The sequence below is a fragment of the Eulemur rufifrons genome, chromosome 6 (assembly GCF_041146395.1).
Source record: "Eulemur rufifrons isolate Redbay chromosome 6, OSU_ERuf_1, whole genome shotgun sequence".
Taxonomy (NCBI): Eukaryota; Metazoa; Chordata; class Mammalia; order Primates; family Lemuridae; genus Eulemur; species Eulemur rufifrons.
Genome location: NC_090988.1, coordinates 11,187,985 through 11,214,069, shown reverse-complemented (window position 1 = coordinate 11,214,069; position 26,085 = coordinate 11,187,985). Strand labels below are relative to the sequence as shown.

General features: G+C 41.0%; 2 protein-coding genes across 2 annotated transcripts; both read left to right on the top strand.

Annotated features, from left to right (window-relative positions):
• The first annotated feature begins 4,547 nt into the window (after positions 1-4,547).
• PANX3 (pannexin 3) lies at positions 4,548-11,827 on the top strand. Its single transcript, XM_069468747.1, has 4 exons — positions 4,548-4,868; positions 6,067-6,209; positions 8,974-9,188; positions 10,726-11,827. The coding sequence occupies exons 1-4, from the start codon at positions 4,688-4,690 to the stop codon at positions 11,363-11,365; spliced, it is 1,179 nt and encodes a 392-aa protein (XP_069324848.1). The 5' UTR covers positions 4,548-4,687; the 3' UTR covers positions 11,366-11,827.
• Positions 11,828-14,999: 3,172 nt separating this feature from the next.
• TBRG1 (transforming growth factor beta regulator 1) lies at positions 15,000-25,004 on the top strand. The gene is made up of 9 exons (XM_069468746.1): positions 15,000-15,331; positions 16,971-17,041; positions 17,681-17,913; positions 18,484-18,620; positions 18,915-19,061; positions 21,289-21,386; positions 21,659-21,769; positions 22,188-22,330; positions 22,988-25,004. The coding sequence occupies exons 1-9, from the start codon at positions 15,182-15,184 to the stop codon at positions 23,131-23,133; spliced, it is 1,236 nt and encodes a 411-aa protein (XP_069324847.1). The 5' UTR covers positions 15,000-15,181; the 3' UTR covers positions 23,134-25,004.
• The last annotated feature ends 1,081 nt before the right edge of the window (positions 25,005-26,085 follow it).

Below are 26,085 nucleotides of genomic sequence, written 5' to 3'. Positions count from 1 at the left end.
TATGACTGGGCATGGTGGCTCATGCCTATAATCCTAGCATTCTGGGAGGCCAAGGCAGGAGGATCACTTGAGCTCAGGAGTTCGGGACCAGCCTGAGCAAGAGTGAGACCCCGTCTCTACTAAAAATAGAAAAAATTAGCCAGGTGTGGTGACTCATGCCTGTAGTCCCAGCTACTCAGGAGGCTGAGGCAGGAGGATTGCTTGAGTCCAGGAGTCTGAGGTTGCTGTGAGCTAGGCTGACAGCAACCACGATACTTTAGCCTTGGTGGCAGAGCAAGACTCTTTCTCAAAAATAAAAAATATAAATAAAATTATACAATATTGATACACTATAAGATATTATGAATAATGATATACCAATAAATTTGGCCATTTGGATGAAAAATGGACAATCTCCTCAAAAATTTAACTTGTCTAACATAATGGTTTAAAATACTCCACAAATTCTTTGACACTCCTTCAAAATGTGAAGCCTAATTTCCCCCCCCCTTGGATATGGGCTAGATTTAATGACTTCCTTCTACTGAATAGGAAAAAGTAAAAGTAGCAGTTGTAACTTCAGAGATTAGGTCATGAAAGGCACCATGGATTCCTGTTTGCTTTCTTTCTTGGATCACCTGCTCTGGGAAAACCAGCTGCCATGTCACACTATGGAGAGACCCATGTGATAACGAACTAAGACCTGCTGCCAACACCCAGCCAGAAATCGAAACTCCCAGCCAATAACCACTGAGTGAGTTTGGAAGTGGATCCAGCAACCCAGTCAAGCCTTTAGATGTGTGCAGCCCAATCAACATCTGACTACAACCTCACAAGAGACCCTGAGCCGGAACAACCCAGCTAAGCTGCTCCTAAATTTCTGATCTACATAATCTTTGGGATAATAAATGTTTTTGTTTTGTTTTGTTTTAATCCCTAAGATTTTGCATAATTTCTTATGCAATAGAAAACTAGTGCATTTAAGCTAACACAAGAGAAACTAGAAAATCTGAATAGTTAAATACTTACTATGTAATTAAATCTGTTACGAAAACCTCTACACAAAGAAAATCCCAAGACTAGATGGTTTCACCTGTAAATCCTTCCAAATATTTAGTCAAGAATTAATATCAATATTGCATAAACTCTCACAGAGAAAGAAGATAAAGAGGAAATACTTCCTAACCCTTTTGGTGTGGCCAGCATAACCTGCGAAAGACCTTATAAAAATTGACAATTATATCAAGTTCCCTCTTTCTTAAATGGAAATGTAAAAATTCTTTAAAAAATTTTATCAAACTCAAGCCAATAAAAAATCAAGAAGATAATATATCTGAGGCAAATGAGGTTTATTTCACAAATGCATGAGTAATCTAACATTTAAAATCTGATCCATATATTTCATCACAATAATGGAAAAAAAATCATATGAACATCTCTATATATGCAGAAAAAGAATTTTTAAAAATTCAACATCCATTCATAATAAACACACTAAGCAAGCTAGGAATAGAAGAGAACTTCTTTACACTGTCTGGGGGATGGACACGCTTGAAGCTCTGACTCAGGGTGGAGGAAGGGTGGGCAAGGGCAATATACGTAACCTAAACATTTACACCCCCATAATATGCTGAAATTAAAAAAAAAAAGGAGAGAACTTCTTTAATGTGGCAAAGAATGCCTAACAAAAAAGAAAAGATAAGAAAACAACCTACAGTGACCACCCTGCTCATTAGCAAAATACCAAAAACTTTCCCCCTAAGAGAAGGAAGAAGACAAGGCTATCCACTGTCACTACTTATATTCAATATTGTACTGAAGGTTCTAACCAGTGCAAGAAGCCAAAAAAAAAGAAATTAAAAGGCATAAATATTAGAAAGAAAAAAATGAAACTGTGATTTCTTTCATAGATGATATGGTTGTATAGATGAAAAATCCAAATGAATCTACAAACTATTAGAATCAATAATGAATTTAACAGGGTTGCTATATACAAGATCAAAATATAAAAATCAGTTATATTTCCATATATTACCAATGAACAATTAGAAAATCAAAATTTTTAAAAAATAGTTCATTAGTCATCAGACAAATTCCAGTTAAAATCACAATGCATTACTACCACACGCCCTCTAAAATGGCTTAAAAAATTTTTTTAATTGCAAAAAAGTAATAGCAAGGATGTAGAACAACAAGGACCCTTATAAGATATTGGTGAAAGGTAAATTTATACAACCACCTGGAAAACTATAGAGATGAACATATATAGCATTCTGACCCAGCGATTCCACTCCTCAGTATATACCCAACATAAATGCACACATATATTCACCATAAGACACATATTAGAATGTCCACAGCCACATTATTTTATAATACACAGAACCTGAAAACTCAAATGTCCATCAATTAGCAAACGGATAAACAAATTGTTTACCTACAAAACATAAAAAAGTGAATTTCTGATACAAATGACAACATGGATGAATTTCAAAATTATGTTCAGCAGACAATCCAGACACAAAAAATACATGCATATGATTCCATTTATATAAAGTACAAAAACAGGCAACAAAATGGATAGTTCTCCTAAATACAATATGGCACAAAAGACAGACACAAAAAAGTATAGACAGATAATTCCATTTTTATAATATATTAGAAAAGGCAAAGCTAATCTATGCTATTAGAAGTTAGGACAACAATTACCTTTTGGGAAATGATAGTTATTAGAAAGGAGCACAAGGCGGTTTCTGGGATGCTAGTAAATGTTCTATTTCTCGGTCAGATGAAAATGTACTGAAATGCATACTTAAGAAATGTGCATATTAATGTATGTATATTCTACTTCAATGAAAATGTAAAGTATTTTTAAAAAGCAAAAGAATATACATGCATATAAACCAATAACAAAAATTTGGCAAAAACACACATAATTAAAAGATACAGAAATGAAAGCATCTTCTCAGTAACAGGGAATAGAAATAAAGGATCCCTTCTGCCGTTCCTATGCCTGGATCACGCCAGTTACACACAGGGAAGCTCTGAATCAGAGTTAGTCTCTAGCCTGTGGGATGGGGAGAGAGGCAGCCCCAGCCCACATTTGTGGGCCCAGGAAAAATGTTCAAATAGAGGTCCACATACCATATATCTAAAAATTTAAAAGTTATAAACCAAGCTAACAAACTGTTGAATAAAATTCTGTATTTTCTACCTGCCCACACTGACATATCACACGCATATATATACATACAACCTTCACAATGATCAGGAATGCCAGGCTCAAATTTAGAATCCTCAGACTCTCCCAGGCCCCTCACCCAATTCCTGTCTCTTCCCAACCCAGCTAAGTTCCACACTGCAAAAAAAAAACCTCACAATTGCATGGGTGTACACCCTGGGACTTCTAAATTCCATCCAAACCCCCACAACCAGCCATTCCTTAGGCCTACAAGTACATACCAGCAGCACAAGCTTCCCTGGGAGAATGTTCCTGAGGAAGAGGCCCACACAGGTCCTGGAGGCAGGCTGGGGCCTGTGGGCAAAGTATTACAGGTACTACAAGGGTGGTTTAGAGCGGGTGCGTAGGTACTAGAAGAATGGTTTAGAGTGAGTGCACAGGCTCTGAGTGAACACATCCCCTTGGCCCCACGGACTCACTGCCTCACAGGAAGGACACAGCCAGTGGGGACCAGAGTAAGGACCAGCTTAAGGGCCTATACTGCCAAGTTTAAGGGCAATACTACAGACAAGAGTGTCCTATTCTCCACCCACCCAATCCCACCATATGAGCTGATACTTGCCCTACACTTGGCAGTTTACAAAGCACCTTCACATACAATACTTTTAATCAATCCCCACAACTTTGTAAGATTGTAACATACTTCCATTTGAGAGATGAGAAAACTGAGCTAAAAGTGACTTGCCTGAAGTCACACACACAAAAAATGAGCACTCCTCGGTCTCCAGCGGAGGAGTCTTCTCTTTAATTTCAAAGGTCACACTCTTTCTACTACTCAACATGGCCATGCATCCCCCAGCTCTCTAGAGAACTGATGGGCTAAAAAAAGAATCAAAAATTGTAAATACATAGTTGAAATATTTTAGAGAAAGACCAGAGTCAGAGAAGGAAATTTAACACCAAATATAGAGCAGTTTATGGGGAAAAAACCTGGGCCCAGAGCAAATATCATCACTGGGACAAAGACTACTATGTAGTGCTAGCAATCCTAGCTGGGTCCTGGGGGCTCCATTCCCACTCCAAACCACAAAATGAGGGCCTACAACACATTTAAGCAATTCCCACCCAAATGCCACACCAATTACATGGGGGGGGGTCTGGCTCCACAGCCCTCCTTCTCTCCACCACCCCGCTTAAAATACTTTATTAATGAGAGGGCAACATAAAGCCACAGGACACCATCTGCTCAGAAACAATCCAGAGACAGAGCAGCCTGGCACCACCCCAGGTGAAGCCTGACCCTCCTCCAGCAAGGACCCACTAAGGCCATGCCTCCCTCTAATTACTAGGGTGTCTAGCTCAGGACCTGGGCAGTTATTTAGAGAACCATCGCCTGCTCCTAGCACAGATATCCGTGACACAGCAGGCACTGTCTGCTGGAAGCCAGCTGCCTGAAGCCACCATCTCCTCACTCCACTATCCCGGGATCCCTCCTGCAGTCTCTGCACCCTCAAGTTCAGCAGCATCATGTCTCTTGCAAATGCAGCTGCGGAGTACATGCTCTCCGATGCCCTGCTGCCTGACCGCAGGGGTCCCCGCCTCAAAGGCCTTCGCCTGGAACTGCCCCTGGACCGGATGGTCAAGTTTGTAGCTGTGGGCTCCCCGTTGTTGCTGATGTCTTTGGCATTCGCCCAGGAGTTCTCCTCCGGTAAGTTGCTTCGAAAGCCCAGTGTGTAAGAGAGATTCCACTTCACATCAGGCTCTGCAAGGGCTCGGAGGTAAGACAGCACCCACGGTGACTGGGTTTCATGACTTTGGGCTGGGCTGGATAACCCAAAAGGCAGACAATGCATGAGTAAAGCAGAGGCACCAGAAAGCTTTAAAAGTCATCTCCAAAACGTTACAATAAAAAAATTAGTTGTAATTTTAGTATTCATATATATGTTGTCATTTCAATACTTAAACTTTTAGTTTGCTTTTCATATGGATGCGAGAGGTTGGAGTCCCATAATCTTCTCAGGACCTCGGGACCATCTTAGCCACGCTGTGAAGAAGCCTCTCACTTCCTCTGCACCCTCTTCCTACCCCGTCTCCAGGGTTACTGATCTGAGAACACATGTTAACTGTCTGATGGAGCATGGCACATTAGGGGTGCTGGATAAGCTCACTGTATCCTCTCCACAAACCCCAGCCACACACAGACATGAACATACACATGGATCTAGGGCTTCAGGTGCTGGATTAACTCAGCAAACCCACTGCCTCTGTTAAACAGAATGTGGACCTCCCTGGACTTCTGGCTTTCTTTTCTGGCTGTGCCATGAACTTACTACATTTCCTATTGAGGGGGGCCAACCTCCCACTGCCTCTTTGTCTGCCTCTCTCTGGAAAATAATGGGGGAAAAAAAAGCCAGAGACTCTCCTCCAAACCCACCTTCCTTCTGATACTACTTGCCCACCTTTTCTCTTGATTTGGACTAAGAAATCCAGGCAATTAATCCTCCACATTTTAGAGTCTAAAAGGTGTCGGCTGTCTCAGGAAGGAGATGTCACCATCAAACTGCAAGGCTTCTGGTGCCAGGCTGGGGGAGCACAGGGAGCCCCCAATCTGGGAATACCTAGGGGACTCTGACAGAACAGAACCACCAGACCTAAGAGGCTGAGTCAGTCACTGGTAGGCCTGGGCCAAAGAGCGGAGTGCTGTCTAGGTGTGCCCTGTCCAACCGTGACATAGCCATGCCCAACTCAGAAAACTAGGGCATGGGAAGAAGACAGTGCCTGCCAGACACAAAAATCAGCAAGGCGTTGTGGAGGTGACCCCTAGAAAACTGTCAAATGAGTGCCCCCTGTGCTCCCATTCCTCCACTCCAGCTCAGGGCTGCCTCAAAACTGTATTCCTGTTCCAGGGTCTCCGATCAGCTGCTTCCCTCCCAGCAACTTCAGTGTCCGGCAGGCTGCCTATGTGGACAGCTCCTGTTGGGACTCACTGGTCCACCATGAGCAGGATGAGCCTGGCCAGTACAAGATGAAATCTCTCTGGCCCCACAAGGTAAAGCAGCCAGACTGTATCAGGCCAACTCCACGGCAGAGCGGAGGGGACGGAACTGTATTGTTCTATTCCCTCTTGACTCTTGACTCTTGCCCCCACCCCCACCCCCACCCCCCCTTATGTTGGTCACTGACTTTCATGTTTCAGGCATTCTTCAAATGTCTGGTGATCTTTGGTTGCCCACTTTTGTTTGATTGGAAGCTTCGTGCTCATGGGTGAGGCATGTAGACAGGCAGGCTTCAGTTTAAGGTGATCCTGTGATCTATTTCATTGGGAAAACCTCAGATATCAGTATCTGTAGTCCTTTCTCTTGGGCCAGTCAGTTTTCTCCAAGAAGAGTCATTCAGTCCTTAATTTGTGGGGAAAGGAATGGTGCAGTTGGAATTAAAACTGGCTGCCCACCCTCTGGAAGCTCGGCTGTGGGTCTCACTGTTCACTGTTCATTCAACTGTTCCTGCTATTCTCCGTATGGTTCCCCTGCCTCAATGGACCCAAGTGCAGAGTTTAAACTGGTTCAGTCTCTCCCCGGAGAGCAACCTCAAGGTCTGTAAAGGGAGAGAAACAGTAGCTGTTTGAATGCCTCACGTTACGAAAAAGATCTGAGGGTCTGTTTCTCACACAGATTTTTCAAACAATTTTCCTGTTTTCAGCCCCACCTACACTCCCATTTTCAGAGGTCCTTGGTGTCTCCATTTCCCGGGGCTTTCTGGTTCTGTGGTGCAAAACAGCTTGCTGGCCCCTGCACCACCTTCCTACCCTCCCCGCAGGCTGCTATGTTCCATAATGCAATTATTTTCCAGTTTTCAGCATTTTGTTCTCTTGTCTCCTCTCCTGTTCTCTTTGTCCTTATAAGAGTACATCTTTTTTTATCCTTTATTGTTATCTCAGTGGGATTTAATGACAGATTAGCAGTAATATATATATACAATTCACAAAGTCACATAGCATTTTCTAGGCATGACAATTTATAAGGCCTCAAATTGCCACAATTCTAGGATCCAGGCAAAACCAGAGATATAAGAGAAAGAATTTAGCAGGTTTCTGTCACTGAAAGTTCAAGCAGGATTTAAATGGTAACAAGTTCTACCACAGAGGGGATTCACATGTCAAAAAAGGGCCAAATTGTCTGATAATCAAGATCTTTAAACCCAAATTCTCTGCTTCCACTCCAAATCTACAGAAACAGAATCTCTATGGGTACAGTGTTCATTTTCAAGAAATGTCATTTCTTGGACAGGAGTGAAAAGGTTCTAATTTTCTCTTGTGGCCTCATGGTTAGGTACCTTTCCTAACATAATCTATCTTTTTGAGTTCAGAAAACTCTCCCCTTTCTCCTCTACCCAGGTGCAATCAGATATGTATCCTCTCTCTTTTTCTTCAAACTCTCCTCGAAAATAAGCATCCCTGGTTCAGGAGAAGCTATAAGCCAAGTAGTCATTAAGGGAATAAGCTCCAAAAATCAGACAGCCTAGATCCAAATCCTGCCTCTCCCACCTACTAACTGTGCAACCCTGCACAGATTACTTCATCTTTCCATGCTTCAGTCTCCTTATCCGTAAAACAGAGATACTAATCATACTGGCCTGACAGCATCCTCATAAAGATCAAATAAATCATGTATATTAAACACCTAACAAAAATGTAGCTTTAAAAAGCCTTTACAAATAGAGATTTTACTGTGGGCAGAATAGCGGGCCCAACCCTGTGAGGTGTGGTAAGTATGAAGAGGAACCCTAAGTAAAAGTTCCTATATTAGTTCACAAGGGCTGCCGTAACCAAGTACCACAAACTGTGGCTCAGTCAACAGAAATGTATTGTCTCACAGCTCTGGAGGCCAGAAGTCCAAGATAAAAGTGTCATCAGTGTTGGGTCCTCCGAGGGCTGTGAGGGAAGGACCTTCCAGTCCCTTTCCTCGGCTCACAGACACAACAAGAAGACTGGGCGTTCTTCCTGTGTCCATGTCTCCTCCTCACCTGACTTTCTATTCTTTTAAGAACACCAGTCATGATGGATTAGGGGCCACCCTATTCCAGTAGGGCCTCATTTGAAAGCAACTAATTACATTTGCAACAACCCTATTTCCAAATAAGGGTACATACTAAGGTACTAAGGATTAGGACTTCAACATATTAAAAAGAGGCGGGGAACACAGACACAATTCAACCCATGGCAGTCCCTTATCCCGGGTGTAGCTAATAATATAGCTGAAGAGACAAGGTTTATGCATTCTTAAAAGTCAGTTTGTATATCTACATACCTGAAAGAGTTCCCCAAAGAAGTCCAAGATAGTGCCTGATGGTGCAGGGATTACCAAGAATCTAAAAATCAGAAAAGACCACTGTGCATCAGGGAAGTCACATGGAGAAAACGGGATTTTCTCTCCCCTAGGATGCCACGGCCACTGCTGGCTGTGATCTCTGGCTAGCTACTCAGACGAACACATTTGGAAGGGGAAGGTAGGGAGAGCCTGCCTCTCTCCCTCTCTCTTTCTTTCTCTTTTTCTCTCTCTGCCCCGGGGGCCTGAGACAGATGCTGGGTCAGATAAGTGGACCTAGGGAGCATGGAGATACACATCCCTTCTCTACCGGGCCTCACTGTTCTCAGCCAGGTGGGTGGAGAGCCTCAGGTTCTAGGCCCGTGGTAGCCCATTGCCCATACTGCCTTCTCCTCTGAGGCAGGAACTGGGGAAAGGGTAGCCCCTCACTCAGCTGTCACTCAGGTCTCAGCAGCCAGGCCCCCCTCCTCAGCTGCTCTCACCCCACAGGCACTTCCCTACGCCCTGCTGGCCTTAGCCATGGTCATGTACCTGCCAGTTCTGCTGTGGCAGTATGCAGCCGTGCCAGCCCTCAGCTCGGATCTGCTGTTCATCATCAGCGAACTGGACAAATCCTATAATCGCTCCATCCGCCTGGTGCAACACATGTTGAAGATCCGGCAGAAGAGCTCCGACCCCCATGTGTTTTGGGATGAGCTGGAGAAGTGAGTTGTCTCTTCCATCTTTTTCTGAAAAACTAAAAAACAAAGAACTAAAAATTAGGGCTAGTCAAGAATTAAAATGATGTCTTTGCATGGCAATCTTTAAATTATCTTCTGTGCCATCCTTCTCAAGAGTACAAAGTATTTACACAACATCTCCTTAACTTTCTATCATTTCTGTAAAGAGAAAAGACTCTACCTCTAGTGTACAGATGACTACACTGAGCCCACAAAGGTATTCATCTCTCTAAAGTACCACTTTTGTACACTATTCCTCTCAGAAACCTTGAATAGTTCCCCCCATGCTTACCAAAAAATACCCAAATTCTCCTAAATATTTGTCCAAGGCCCTCACCATAATGTCACCAACTACTTTTTCAAACCTCTATCTAGAAGGTAACAGAAACCTTCCACTCTACCTAGGCAGTCTCCTTCCTCTCCCTTTAGCAAATCATTTATTTATTTAATCATTCCTACATCTGCACACTGAGCATTTTCTCTGGGTGCTTTTGCTAAATTAGTGTGTGTTGTGGGGTATGGGCAAGGAGAGACAGAGCTATACCTGCCCATGTGGGGCTTACATCCTGCTGAGAAAAACAGACAACAAATAAACAGAACACATTTGTAAAACATATGTCTGGAGATAAGTGATATGAAGAAAAGAAAAAGTAAAGTTGGGGGTGGGGTTCTGGAAAGCCAGAGGGATGAAGAGTGGTATTGTTTTACATAGAGTGGCCAGGCTAGGTCCCCCAAGAGAACAAGAGGACAGTTGAGCTAAGATTTGAATTCATATTGTCTTATGTTCTTGCATATACTCTATCATCTGAAAAAACTTCCTCTCTAGCTTTCGAAGCCCAGCTTTAAGCCAATAATCTTCATAAAGGTCTCTGAACACTCTAGCCCACACTGTTAGCTCCCTCTCCTAACTTTTGCAACTACTATGGTTTGTGTCCATCATTTTAGCAACAAATCAAGGGCTACTTTTATTTCATATTTGCATGTCTTATCTGCCCCTTCCCCACAAGCCAGACTCTAAGGTTCTTTGAGTCTAAGCAGAGACTGACTTACATGTACCTGAACACCACAGCTCTCAACAAATATTAGTACTAGTGACACATTTATTTGTATAAAATGAACTGGCCTAAAAATCATACACAGAGTACACAGGCCAAGAAAGAGAATGCACCTATTTAGACTCCCAGTCCAGTGCTAATTTCATAAGCCTATTGCTTCCTAAGCATCCTACTTCAACTTAGAGCTTTAGTCTGCCTTGCTGGCCAGAAATCCAGTATGACTACTCATTACTTGCTGACCATTCCCTGGGTCTATCACATTGCACTCAATACTTGGAGAATCAAGATATACTTACACATCTGTTTTTGGTATGAAGCAGGGTTATGCTCAGGGAAGGCAGATTTTCACATAAGCCAAAAATGCCATGTTGGAAACACAGATCTTCTGTTACTTTCCCACATGGCTCTCTTGGGGTACAGTTCTAAATGGCCCTTCCTAACCTTGCCTCCTGTCTTCCCCTGCCCAGGGCTCGGAAAGAACGATACTTTGAATTCCCTTTGCTAGAGCGGTACCTGGCATGTAAGCAGCGCTCACATTCACTAGTGGCTACCTACCTCCTGAGGAACTCCCTCTTGCTCCTCTTCACCTCAGCCACCTACCTGTACCTTGGCCACTTCCATTTGGATGTCTTCTTCCAAGAAGAATTCAGCTGCTCCATCAAGACAAAGCTGCTAAGCAATGAGACCCATGTCCCTGATCTGATCACATGTAGGCTGACCACCCTGTCTGTGTTCCAGATTGTTAGCCTCTCCAGTATGGCAATATACACCTTATTGGTTCCAGTGATAGTCTACAACCTCACACGGCTATGTCAGTGGGACAAACGACTCCTATCCATCTATGAGATGCTTCCAGCTTTTGATCTCCTCAGCAGAAAGATGCTGGGATGCCCCATCAATGACCTCAATGTGATCCTTCTTTTCCTCCGAGCTAACATCTCTGAGCTCATCTCTTTTAGCTGGTTGAGTGTTCTATGTGTGTTGAAGGACACAACCAGCCAGAAGCACAACATTGACACAGTGGTCGATTTCATGACTTTACTGGCTGGCTTAGAACCCTCAAAACCTAAACACCTCACCCATCGGGTGTGTGATGAACACTCGTAGTTAAGAAACCATGGAGCAAGAAATTCTGTGGGAAAAAAAAAAAGTCTCTCTCCTTCTTCACAAGCCATACCTACTAATACAAAAAACAAACAAACAAAAAAAATACACACTTTAGAATTCCTAAGCTTGGATTCAGCTGAATCATTTATTCTATATGATGTTATCCTAAAGGTGAGAAGCTGTAATAAATACATGGAAGTAAAATATGAAAGCTGGATCTGAAGAGCCAAAGAACTAAAAATTAGGGCTAGAGCATTCTATGAGGATACAATAAACAAACAAATAAATAGAAATAAAGTCTAGACATTCTACAAGGAAAGAAGACTCTAAAGGCTATTTATTAAGGCACATCCTTTTCTCTATATTAATTCCATCACTCTCTAGGATACACACTCAGCTTACCCCAAAGAGCAAGTGAGGCAATCTGTTAAGAGATTAATAAAGATATGGAACTCCTGGAAACCTTTTGGTGTCACCTGAAATCCCAGGAATTTTCTCAGCTTGCTTTGTGGAAGTCATCAACCTTGCCCAGGCCCCCTGTGGCCACCAAAGTGAGCTAGAAGTTAATGAAGGCTTCAATTTGTAATCTGACCTTAAGGTTTAAGGACATAGTAGAACAAGGCCAGGGCCATGCATCAGTCTGGAGTGAAGCCTTGAGGTGTCCAGATCACTTTTCATCATCTAAACCAGGGATTCATTTCACCAAGGCCTGGGGTTAGGGGTTGTGGACTCCTTCACAACTCTTAATGGGCCCAGGTATGCTTTTACTACCCCAGGGGTTACTATACCTTCCCTTAGAGCCAATCACTGAATAGCAACCACTTAGAACTAAGCAGGATAGACAGTAAAGTACTATTGAACCCTCTTCCCTAATTCATCTCCCATCTTACCTCCTAACTCCTATTCCTGTGCCTGGATTTAATGGAACCTTGATCCGACTCCAAAGGCCATGTTCAGCCACAATACCATGCTTTCTCTCATTTTATATTTCTTTTTCGGGATACACATTATGTATTTCTTTAGAGAATCTTTGCATAGGCCATTTAGACTCTTCTTCATATAGGTAAATAGAACAGTTATGTTGCTTCTGACAAATTCAGATAAGTGAATTTAAAACTTCACTTAAAACAAGTGAAGAACTGATACACAGACACTCATCAATGATTTTCTATTGTCACTGGATAAAAGTCCAACTCGTCAGTGGTACACAAGACCTTTCATGATCCAAACCCTGCCTACTTCAGTCTCTCCTCTTGCTTCTCTCCAAACACATCTTTCACTCTGATCAAATACTTGCAGTTCCCATGCTTCTCACAGAGTTGAGCCTTTGAATATGCTGTGTCCACTACCCAGAATGCCCTCCTTTGTTCTTCACTGGGCCAACCACTCACTATCCTCCAGTCTGACCAGGCAAATCTCCTTTAAGAAACCTTCCCTATCTCCCTAACTGGGTGCTGCCATATCAAACAAAACCTACCTCTGAAATAAACTTTTTACACCATATTAATATTGCCAATTTACTTGTCTGTCTGTCCCTCTTAAAGTAAGGTTGTATCATTATAGGCACTAAATAGTCTTCTGAACAAATAAGTGACTGAATGAGTTGCTCAGCAGAATCACCTTTGGAGTAAGCAGACCCAGCCTCTAAATAGTCCCATATGGAAAGAGCTTTGTACACAAAGATATACTTCACAGCAATTGGTCAAAAAGTCAAACAACATGGAAATAATTATGCAAAATATAATATAGCCATAACTAGACTGTGAACCAGACATTTAAAATTATGCTTCTAAAGAAGTCATAACACTGAAATGACTATAATGGTAAATTATTAAAAGGAAACATATTTCATATGCTCTAACCCATATAAAAATGCCTGAAAATATTAAACGCATATATTAATACTTTTTAAAAGTGGTTCACTCCAAGGGGCAGCATTATAGATTTCTGAACATCCTCCTTGTACTATATATTCTACATTTCTAAAAAATTTGTATGAAATATTTTGTAATTGTAAGGAAATGTTTCTAATGAAAAAGAAACGATGAACATTTTTACATAAATTCCATTGAAGTCCTTTAGCCAGAACAGCCTGCAAACTAAGACAAAGGATTGCATTTTCCTTCCCACTAGATACATGTATATGAAAATGAATAATACACATAAAGTCAGAACCCCAAGCTTGCAAGGACAAAATACAGCTAGACTGCAAATAAGTCAGGCAATTAGCAAATATTCTTCTTTTTTTTTTCAAAAAAGAAGAATAAAAAGAAAGTCTCTTCCTATCACAGGAACTATTTTCAGGTTCCAAGGTAAAGTGTCAGTATATATTATCAAAAGCATGAGTGTGAGTATTTTGTGATCTGGAAATAATCCTGGAGGTTTCCAAAGCTGAATCTTTATGTTTTTGAAAGTACACTGGCACCCTGTGAAGCTGCTCTATTAAAACCCAGCCAGGTCCAACAAGGGCAGCTTACAGTATGGACAATCATAAAAGGGCTTCCATAAGCTTTCGCTCTGTGTTAAAAACCATTTCCACCGCCCACCTGCCCAGACCCTGTCACTCTTTCTACAATTTTCAGAAATGAAGCAGCTGGGTCATCAATTCTAAACCTATCATTTTTGAATTCTGATTATAAGTTACTTCAGTGTTAGAATCTTCCTCTCTGGTAATTCAATTAACTTATTGTTTTAACTAGGTAACATATTTTCCAGAATTTCCATATACATCTCTAGAAGTCTACCTTTTTACTATATTAACAATAATTATATATCAGTAGAGAACAGTTTAGAAATTAATTCACCTCCATTATTCTAAGAAGTATATTCAGGTTTGAGAGAAAAAACTAGATGCTCAAGGGTACTGCTGGAAGAATGAAAGCCTTCCACCATCCAGCCCCAGGGCATTTACCGAATCTGCACCCTAAAGATTTGCCTCGCTTCCTTATTTGGTGATTTTAGGTAGACCTTGGTTATAAAGTTAGAACTATATAAATGTAGGCATATGTTTATATGCCTATAAATACACTTTTGGTTTCATTAGGCAAACATTTACTTAGTGCTAGTATTTTATGAAAACTGCGTGTTAAATCTCCCATCTTCCCTACTAGATTCTAAGCTGAGAGAGCCAAGGCCTTTTTTCCTATTCACTATTGTGGCCCCAGCTCCTAGGAAGAGCACAGTATAAGAGAACCTGAAGAAATATTTATGCGAGCTGCATAAAGGAAGGAGGCAAGGAAAGAAGCCCAGTCCCAGCACTTGCGTTCAAGTGCGTCCTACTATCCGGGAAGGCCTGTCTGTACGAAGTGTGAAAACGGGTATGGAAATGCTGTGGCCTGTGGGCAGCGTGAACCAGAGCTCACGTTGTTAAAATTCTTGTTCGTTCATGCCTTTTTTCAACAACAGTGCTCCTCAGCTAAACGCAAAGACACGCGAGTCACGGACCGCCGTTTCCGGCCGCCACCCTCCCTCCTCTCCTCGCCCGGTGCTCGCCCCTAGGTCTTCCCTCTTCCCGTGCCTAGAATCCGCAAGGTCAAGGCCGCGGCCCCGGAAGTTACACGAGGCCGGCGCCGTTGCGTAACTTCCGGGCAGGGCTTACTTCCGAGACAGACGCGGAAGTGTTGGGAGGCGCCGGCAGCCGATTCGGTTACAAGATTTTTGGCCCTGCGGTCAGTTCTGGGAACGTCCGGTAGAGCTAAATCCTTAGAGGGCCCGATTCCGCCAGCCCCGAAGAGACTAAGTCAGCGCTCCTGCCCGCTCCTTGGTGTAGGGGCCGATGCCGGCCGCGTCCTGGAGCCCCCGTAGCGGGGCCGGACCATGAGCCTGCTGGGCGCCCTCACCTCCTCACCGCGGGCCCCGCTGCAGTCCAGCAGGGCCAGGATGAAAAAGCTCCCGAAGAAGAGCCAGAACGAGAAGTACCGGCTGAAGTACCTGCGGCTGCGCAAAGCGGCCAAAGCCACGGTGTTTGTGAGTCTAATGGTCTCTCAGCCCGTCTCCTCGAGACTCCTTCCTTGCGAAATCTTTCCCCAAGCTGTTCCCTTTCCCAGAGTGACAGTATAATAGAGTGTTAGCTTTTCAGTATGCATTACTACTTGTAAGCCTTATATCTTTGGACAAATTAGTAATTTCTCTAATCCTGTATCCTCATCTGTAAATGAGAGCCAGTAACTATATTGCAGTTACGAAGATTAAGTGAGAAAAGTAAAGTGTTTCGTACCTAGAAGATGTGTCAATAAATTGTAGTCATCATTGTTACTGCAAAACTCTCAGAAATGTGTTTGATTCTCGAGAGGACCCTGAGATTCAGGCACTATTTTAAAAATAAGAACAACGAAGCCCAGAGAGATGATTTGCTCAAGGGCACTGCGACAGGGCCCAGACTCCAACTTAGAAACCAGTTTACTACTTCAACTACACAGCCTGTTTCCTGAGCGCTCCACATACCCCATAACTAACCCCTTGCCTAGTACGTGAAGCTTTCAGTAATGGTCCCTTCTAACCTTTGAGTCTCCCAAGTGTTTGTGCCTTTCTTTTATTGTAGAGGCACTGGTTTACTGAATGAATGAATGAACTGGCTTGCCAACCATAACTCTGTGTTAGAATATTCTGGCTTGCTCAAACTTGCCTCAAATGGAAATATGGGTGGATTTCTCAAAGATCCTCCCACATCTGAATCAACAGTTAGTACCTCTTCTTTCTACTAAAAGCTTGAATAATTTCTCAGCATTTTATAAAGAAAGGTTTGGAAATTAGAATATTAATTCCAAAAACATTTATTCAGCACTTGTTGTATGCACTGAAGAGAAATAAGAAGAGTAGAAATGAGAGGACTTGACATCTTATTGACTGTTCTCTTTCATTTATCCCCTACACGTCAAAGGAACCAAAAATTTGGAGTCTGTGTTATTGAATCATATACTTAAAGAAGGTTTTGTGAAGAAAAGGGATACTGTTTTGAACATTGAGAGTTTTTGAGGTTCCACCTATGGAGCATCCAGATTGGAGCATTCCCTTCAGGATTGGTATTTGAGAGACAGATTGAGTCATTAGTAAAGAAAGATGATACTTGAATACATACAAGTAAATTATAAAGCTTAATAGTTTTACACACTAAGTTTGAGTTTATTCCATCCATTTCTTGTAAAGTTTTTATTGTATGGGATGCTTTGTGGCAGGTTGGCTTTGTAAATTCCTGAAAAATTAAGGCACTTGGGAATAGACAATCCTCATATATAGTATAGTATTAAATTTAAACATCTATGGATCTAAGCAGTATGCCCTTTTCTCTGCAAAAGACTACACTAATTAAGGTAATCATTAACGTTGGTTTGCCCAGGACAATCCTAGTTTACCATGTTGTTCTGGCATAACCATTAATAGCACCCCATTTCACTCAAAGGTATTCCAGATTGGATGAGTTATATAATTACCCTGCCCATAGTAGAACCTCGCTACCTTTACCTAAAGATTTATTTATAGCTTGTCTCCAAGGTAAATAGCTCTTCCTTCTCATCCAGCCCCAGGCTTTTTTATGTGGATCTTCTCAAAAACAATACTTTGATCTTTTATTCATTTTATGAGATTATGTTCAAAATTTTTCTTCAAGGAAAATGCTGCTATTTGTGATGAAATTGCTCGTCTTGAGGAAAAATTTCTTAAAGCAAAAGAAGAAAGAAGGTAAGCTGGTTTCATTTTGTATTCAGGATCACATTTTTGACAATTGATATGGTGTTATTGCTCTGGCGATTTTTCTCCAGTGGGATTTTTGTGCACTGCACAGCCCCTTGGCCACTTGATCAAGTACAGAGAAACTCACAACCTGTGGTAGTGGTTCCTGCATACCTAAGTCATATTGGACCACAGTGATAAAACAGCTCCTCCACTCATCTTTCTAACAAAACCCTCTTGCTACATCTACATCTTATAACTCCCCAATTATAAAAGCCAAGTAATAAAGAAACTGCCTTTCATTCTATAACTATTTATTCAGTGTATACTATTCTATGCAAAGCATAGTGGGTCTATATACATTTTTAATTCATGAGATATACCCTTCAGAAGCCTAACACCTTCCAACATTAAAGTAGAGGAACCTTCCAGATGCAAGAGAAATAAGCTGTGATACTTATCTTTGGCTTCTTCAAATATTGAATATCCTCTGGGGCTTCATTATTCCCCAGGTTCAATAATAACCTTATTTTTATGAGTATAATAATCTTTGTATATAATGCTCGCTCTCCCCAGTACTTGAGTAAAATACTGAATTGAGACAATACAGAAGTTCATACCTCTGCTCCCTTTCCTTCCTGACCTCAGGTACTTGCTAAAGAAGCTCCTCCAGCTTCAGGCTCTAACTGAAGGGGAAGTACAGGCTGCAGCTCCTTCCCACGGCTCCAGTTTGCCCCTGACTTATGGTGTGGCCAGCTCTGTGGGAACTATACAGGGAGCGGGGCCCATTTCTGGGCCCAGCACTGGGGCTGAGGAACCATTTGGGAAGAAATCCAAGAAGGAGAAAAAAGAAAAAGGCAAAGAGAACAACAAACTGGAAGGTACTTTGGGGAGACGTTACCAGTTGCTCCAGTTACTCAGCTACTAATGACAGACCTGGTACCAAGTAGTAGAAACACACAACCATAGATATACTTAAAGTCTCATCTGATTCTTAAGGAGCCCTAATAGCCCTTTAGAAGCAAGTGTCTTATTAGAGCCACTTTGGGTGGAAAAATTCTGGTTGGGACTTGGTTAAATGTGAAGGGGGCAGACTGAGACCTCCTCCCTCCCCTTCCCACAACACCCTGGTTTGCATTCTGTTCAGTCTTTCCTAGAGGCAGGGAAATGGGCTGGGTGGCCTTTTGAGCACACTGCTGGCTTGGGACATTTCTGACCTTACACATGAACTAAGAGGCCTTAAAACGTGTAAGGCTTTTAGCTCCTAAGCACTTATATTAAAGGTGGGCAGGTTAGATACTCAGGGCTTTGGGGAAAAGCCCCATGTGCCCATTCAATGAGTATGTAAACCCAGGATGGGCTTATTGCCCTTAACAGTCACATGTAAATTTTTCCCTTCCCCTCAACATTAGGAGGGGCCTAAAGTGGGTGACCCCAGATTTGCGTTTCAGTTCTGAAGAAAACATCCAAGAAAAAGAAAATGGAGGGAGGTGCTCTCAAGCTGGTTCAGCCCATTGCCCTGGATCCCTCAGGACGGCCTGTGTTCCCCATCGTACTAGAGGGTCTAACAGTATATAGCCTGGGGGAGGTGAGTGAGACCAGCGATATATAGAGAGGAGAACCAGAGAAATATGGGAATGGGGTTGAGCCTTCCCTCCCTGTTCCCATTAGCAGCAGCCCCTTGCCAATCCATACCAACCCCAGAATATCTCCAGTCCCTACAAAACGAGGTCAGTTGTGTCTGCTGCACAGCCTACTCTCTTCCTTGGTGTGATTTGAGTCACTCTTTAGCCCCAAAGTGGTTCTAAAGGCTACCACAGTAAACCTCACTTCTAAATTCTTCACAGACCTCAATCCCAAGTTGGGGGAATCTTTTTTGTAGATCATCACCGACCGACCTGGCTTCCATGATGAGAGTGCCATCTACCCTGTGGGCTACTGCAGTACTCGAACATATGCCAGCATGACGTGCCCAGACCAACAGTGTCTATATACCTGTCAGATCAAGGATGGTGGTGCGCAGCCTCAGGTACTGCTCTAATAATGGCCACTATTTTTCCTTCTTTTTTTTCCCCCTGAGAACTTACTCTCTGCCAGGCACTTAAAGTGTATTACATGTTCTGACACCTTACAAGGTAAATACTATGTAATCACCATTTGAGTAACCCCAAGATGCAGAAAAGTGACTGGCCCTAAGTCACATCTCTGCTAATGAGTGATTGAGCTGGGACGTGAATCTGTGTCTGATTCTCAAACTGATGCCCTTTCCCTTGAACCATGCTGTTTCTGCTGTCGATATTGTGACTGTGTGGCTTGATCAAGCCTGCTTATGTGAAATGCAGGCCCAAATACAGGGAAGATTAGTTAGATACTCTGCCATTTCAGGATAAACCAAAATGGAGGTAGCAAAGAAATTGCATATCAGTTTCTAGTTGCACATAGTCTTAAGGACCTGGGAGTCCTGAATCCTTGTCCTGTTACATACTTTTGTTCATCCTTCTCAGTGCTAAGATTCGAGACAATTCATTTTCCATTGTCTCCAACATCACCTCTTGATGAAAAAATAGGGCCATTGACTCACTATTGTAGCAATATATCATATTTATAATAAAGCTATAAGTGCAATGCAAATCTGATCAAAATCCTGATGAAATTGACAAGCTGATTCTTAATGTCTTCTGAAAGACAAAATGCTACAACATTTTTGAAAAATAAGAATCTGTGGAATTTTTAGTTTTTGTTTTTAGCTCATTAACCTAACTAGACATTATCTTTAGGTATATTGTGAGCTAGGAATCTAGCTTCAATTTTTTTTCCCGACTAACATCAAGTGGCTTTAGTTTATATACTAAATGTTAATATATGTATTACTTGGATCTGTTTCCAGATGATTCTGTTTTATTGATCTGTTTGTCTATAAGTGCCAATGTGACTTTTAATTACTTTAGCTTTATAGAGCATTTTATACCATAAATATGTTAAAGCAAAATGTAGAAGAATTTTTTAATAATCTTAGGGTGAGGTAAAAAGGTTTTCTTTAGCAAGACATGAAACTTAGAAGCCATAATGGAATATATTTTAGTATATGTACTGCCAAAGCAAGCACCCATGGAATATAGTAACAGATTTGACAGTTTTAAACACTTCTAAATGACAAAAGACATCATAATGAGAGTTAAAGCTCATGCAATAAACAGAAAATATATGCCAATGGATTACTGTTCAGATAAAATGTGCCTACAGAATAAGAAAAAGCAATCAGATAAAACAGGCATCTCACAGAAACAGTGCAGATGGTTGATAAGAGTAGACCTCACTAATAACTAAGGAAATGCAAGTAAAACAACAAATGAGATTGGATTTTCCTCATAGACAAGTATCAGAGGATTGATGATAACCAGCACTGGACAGGGTATAGGAAAACAAGTATACATTAGTAGGGCTGAAAATTGGTAGTCTTTTGGGAGGGCAACTTGGCAGTATGAGCAATTATAATATGTTTATCCTTTGACCCAGAATACATTTAGGTAGTCTAGTATTTCCTAGAGAAATGTGCAAATGTACAAAGAGTAACATATAACACTGTTCATTATCATTCTAAAAAATTATGCAGAAAATAATTTAATCCTGTTGAGAATAATTTGAGTGAAGTAAACATTGAATAACTGAAAATTATTTAACTGAACTTTATAGAAAACTGGTCAAGGAATTTAATTGGCTAGATAGAACTTGTTACAAAAATATTTTCTTGGCAAAAATTCCTCAGGATTAATTTAATTTTGATGCAAGTTTCTTTTTTAAATATGATCAAGATATTTTAACACTCAAAAATGAAAGAAAATAAAATGAAATGACAGTTTATAATCAAAATGCCCTGCTCTTCTCCTAGATACTATAATATAAACTTAAGATTTCATGGAGAGTGATCTCATTTGTTTTTAAAAATACCATTTGTATTTGTACTTACGGATATAAGTCAGTGGCTAGGAAAGGGTCTGGAAAGGTACATAACAAATTAAATGGTGACCTGGAGAGCAGTCAACCAAAAGAGTAGAACTGAAATAGTCAAAGGACTTTCTCTGTTTATTTGGATTTGTTTTAATTTTTAATAGCACTATAGGAATATGCCCATCTTCCAGGATGGTATACATCGGTTTCAAATTTCAGAGTGAAGCAATGTTTATAGGAGTAGTATGACTCTCCCTACCTCTTCCTTCTTGAGGATTGATCCTCAATTGCTCCTTTATCTTTCTCAGTTTGAAATTGTTCCTGAAGATGACCCCCAGAATGCCATTGTCAGCTCTTCTGCAGATGCTTGTCATGCAGAACTGCTCAAGACCATAAGTGCTACTATGTAAGTTGACCAGCAACTTGAAGACAGGCTAAAAGGATCACTGGATCACCATCAGTACAGTGAGATCTTTACTCTTGCTTTTAATGAGTGGAGATCCCTTATTTTATAAAACAGAAACCTATCCTGAATCCTTCAGACACCTTAGCAACTAGAGTCTCCACAGTATCAAAGTCAAGAAAGCTTATCCTGTGTGTTCATACCACTACTGCATTCTTAAACCCATCCTTATCTCCCTCTAAGCTCTCAAACTAAAATTCTCCTTTACCTGTTAGGGGGAAACCAATGCCTAACCTGTTTCCAACTGGAGCTGACTTCTTTGGGTTTTCTCATCCAACCATCCACAACCTGATCCAGAGTTGTCCAGGAGCTCGAAAATGCATCAAGTAAGTGTGGTCAAATCCATTCCCTTGAGAAAAGCTCAGTGATCACCCACCCAGGGACCTAAACTGGCAGTTACTGCTGTGTTCATTCATACGTTTACTGAGCTTCTATGTCCAAAGCATGCTTGCTTCTTGAACAATGTGCCTCAAGTATTGGGCCTCAGCTTTAGACAGGTGGGCAGGAGCCAGTACCCCACTGTACCATATTACCATTTTCTGTGTGTACCGTGACAGCAAAAGGATTGGGAAGTCTAACAGAATAATGTGTCACCAAAGAGGCCTATTTCTGTTATGTGTTTTGTCAGCTAATGTTTTAGATGTATATGGGAGGGATGTAAAGAAAAAATACCTGATCCTTTGGAGATAGGAGTGGGTTATGACTAGCAGACATCTCTAGAAATGATTCCCTTTGATCCCACAGTTACCAGTGGGTGAAATTTGATGTGTGCAAACCTGGAGATGGGCAGCTACCACAGGGACTGCCAGAGACTGATGCATCCATGAGTTTTGAAGCCTTTCAGCAACAGACCTTTGATGAAGATCATGATGATCCCATTCTGCCAGGTATCTTTTAACTTTACCTTTCTGGTTTGAAAATTGACCATTTTTAAGCTACGCTCCCCCTCTTCACACATAGCTGAGTGCCCCAAATATCCAGGCAATAAGTGATACAAGCTTTCACTGATCCAGCCGTGGAGAGCGCTGAGTCAGAGGGGGACCCGCAGCCTGCCTAGCTTCCTAGATTACTCACAGAAGTCTCCGGGAGCACGTGCACTCGTAGGAAGACAGGGCACCCCGAGAAACCTGAGCAGAATACCAGGGGAAGGTTTACTGTGCAGGGAATAGAATTTCAAGTGCAATCAAAGGGGTCAGGTCATGGCCTTGGCCCTATGTTCCATGGATTCCCTGCTACAAATGCGTGGAGTGATCCAGGGGCATTGGGGTCATGTAGAGAAAATGGGGATGGAAATTAAAAAATAGAATTAAAATTCTCACTCTTTACCTAATATACTGTATAACCCTAGGCAAGTCACTTAATCTGTTTCAGTCGTACATAGTTTTCTTCATTATAAAAGTAAATATCTGTCCTAAACAAAGGCAAAATTGGGCTGATATATGTAAGGGTATTAAGGAATTTATTGAAAGGACATATATGTGTCTGACCAAAACGGTCCCGAGATTCCCAGGCAGCAGTGGAACTTACAGAATTGTTTTCTCCAGGATCCTTGGACCTCCCGGAGCTTCAGCCTGCAGCCTTTGTGTCTTCTTACCAGCCCGAGTTCCTGACACATGAACCCTTGGTAGACACTCACCTGCAGCACTTGAAGTCTCCGTCGCAGTGTAGCCCAATTCAGTCTTCAGACTGAACAAGAAGGGATCAGATACCACATATTTTCATCATGATGAATTTTTTAATTTAAACTAAAATTTAGAATATATGGAAGAAGGCAGCAATTCAGGAGTAAAGAAGATATTAAATTAACACATTTCATCATGAAGGTTCCTACGGTGACAGCTTACCCTGGGAAAAACTTCAGCTGCTTTATTTTTAGTAATAAATTTCTCTTTACAATTCTGCTTATTTTTATCTTGTTGTAATCAGGATGTAATCTTTTTTGCTTAGCTCTGTCTGAGAAAGAGTAAACTTCGGTCCTTTATAAACCAGAATAAGATAGATCCATTGTCTTAGTCCATTGGAGCTGCTATAACAAAACACCACGGACTAGGTAGCTTATAAACAAAAGAAACTTATTTCTCATATTTCTGGAAGATAGAAAGTCCAAATTGAAGGTGTCAGCAGATGGATGCAGTGTCGTAGAGTTCATAGCTGTCTTCACACTGTGTCCTCACGTGGTGGAAGGGGCAAAGGAGTTCTCTGAGGTCCTTTTTATAAGGGCACTAATCCCATTGATGGGGGCTCTGCCCTCATGACCTAATCACCTCCCAAAAGCCCCACCTCCTAATACCATCACTTTGGGGGTTAGGATTTAACTTAACAAATTTTGCAGGGACACAAACATTCAGTCTATAGCAACTGCTGACTAATAAGGGAAACAGTAAAATTCTGACAAACTTCTACTCTTGATTCTGATCCTAGTTCAAGGAATATCAAGTCCCAGCCCCTGCAACCTAGGCTGCTGCTTTATTTTCATGTCAGTATCATCAAAACCAAATCTGCTTATAATCAGCCTGGAAAGTCCAGTCCAGGATACTGTTCATCTTTTTCTTCACATTTTGCACATCCTTCAGGGGGATCAAAAAGCCCTCTTTAGCCCTCTCGAACTCGTTATGTTGAAACCATACGATAACAGAAATTCACGTATAACATAAAGGGGATTAGTTCTCATCCTCCATAACAGACTCATCCTGTCATTTCATTAACCATGTAACAAGATAACTCCATGTTCAATACAACTGAATTTTCTGCAGCCTGTTTATAGCATTAAGGTGGAGGTTTACTGTATCAGCTAATCACGGTCAGTACAACTCCACACTACCTTGTGGGATGCTATCCATGCAACAGGGACCCAGGGCTGGCTGGAATGGGAGGGGATGAAAAGACCAGAAGTAGAAGAATGGGGAAGGGCTGGTGAGAATTGAATTGTTAGTGTGCTGTCACTCATAACTGCCAACTGAGGACAATCCAAATGGTATCACATTTTATAGTAATAAATCTGACCAGCAAAGGAGGGGATCAGATGGAGCAGTGTTTAGAGCACACACACTGGCCACTATAAACTCAGAAACTATAATAAGTTAACTGGTCTTAGTTTATGAGTCTAAGTTTAGTTTTTTTATAAGTCTGTATAACTTTTATAATATAAAAGAAACAATCTAATAAAATTTGGACAAAGCAAACCAGGGGTGGGAAAGGGATTACTCAAACTGTTAATATTTTAATGTTTTTCTTTTTTCTCTGCATAAGTTGCTTGAGCATATTTGCACTTATAAGGAAATGATGTATGCTGCTTTTACCATATAACAAATATTTTTATGTTCTATTACAGCCTCAGTGAAACATATTAAAAGAGAACCTCATTTTAGAAAGACATTTAAATGTTTTTAATAAATCAATGTAAGTTTCCTAGACCTGTTTTTCAAACTAAAATCTCAACTCGTTAGTTGTTCATAAACTTAGTGTGTCAAAACCTGCATCTTTTAAAATTAAAACAATTAAAACATGTTGGAATGTATCACGTGGAGGAAGGTTGAAACTGGTTTCAACTATAGTGTGCATACATGTATTTATGTAAACATACACATGTGGGGGATACATGAGATAATGCAAAATATTTTTACTTTAGATCATGGTTTTAAACTTAAAAAGTACTGCCCTGGTATACTTAAAATATCTTTTCATCAGATTGTTACAGATTTTCTAAATTTGACAACATCCAATGTCAATGAGGTTGAAGGAAAAATGGGACTATACCCTGATAAGAATGTAATTTGTTTAATCCTTTCGGAGGGTTAAGCTGTAGGTATCAAAATTATAAATATATATGTATCCTTTAACCTGTTAATCCATGTTGAGAACCCTAAGAAATAATTGAACAAGTGTGATATGATGTTTGCATGTAATATTCATTACAGTATTAGTTTAATAGTGAAACTTTGGTAAAAATTTATATGTCCCTTAATAAGAAATTCATTAAATAAAGTATGAGACTTCCACAAAATGAAACACTATATTCTGTTTACATAGGAAAATTATTTTAGTAAAATAAGTCAGAAACAGATTACATACTATATAGTGTTAACATTATATAACCGAAACAAATTAAGTGAATGTTCACCAAAATAGTGTTTCTCTCTGAATGATGAATTTGGGGATGATTATTGCTTGCTTATATTATAGAGTCCAAATTTTCTACAGTGATTATAAATTTCATTTTCAAAGAGGAAAAAGTTCTTTTCATTTTGGGAAATACACTGAATTCCCACAAAATATTTTATTCAACCTCTAAAAATAAATTTACACATGACTTCTTTAATATGTCTACTACCTAAACCAAATTTTTTACACGGTGCAACTATGAATAAGTTACTGGGGGTGAAAGGAATCTGGCCTTAGAGTTCTTGGCTACCTCTAGCTGCCTCCAAATTATTAATAGAACAGCCCATGGCTATATGTGTATTGGGGGTGGAGGAGTGGACAGACAGATTTACTTTTTCTCAGGAGTTACTAGGTTTGTGGTTCTCATGGGCCCAGATGCATGAGAGGTCGAAGTATGAACGGTTAGGAGTTAACTGTATGCTTAGGAAGTGCTCGGGGGGCCAACATTCCTTGCAGAGTGCATAGGGTTTTTTTGTCTGTT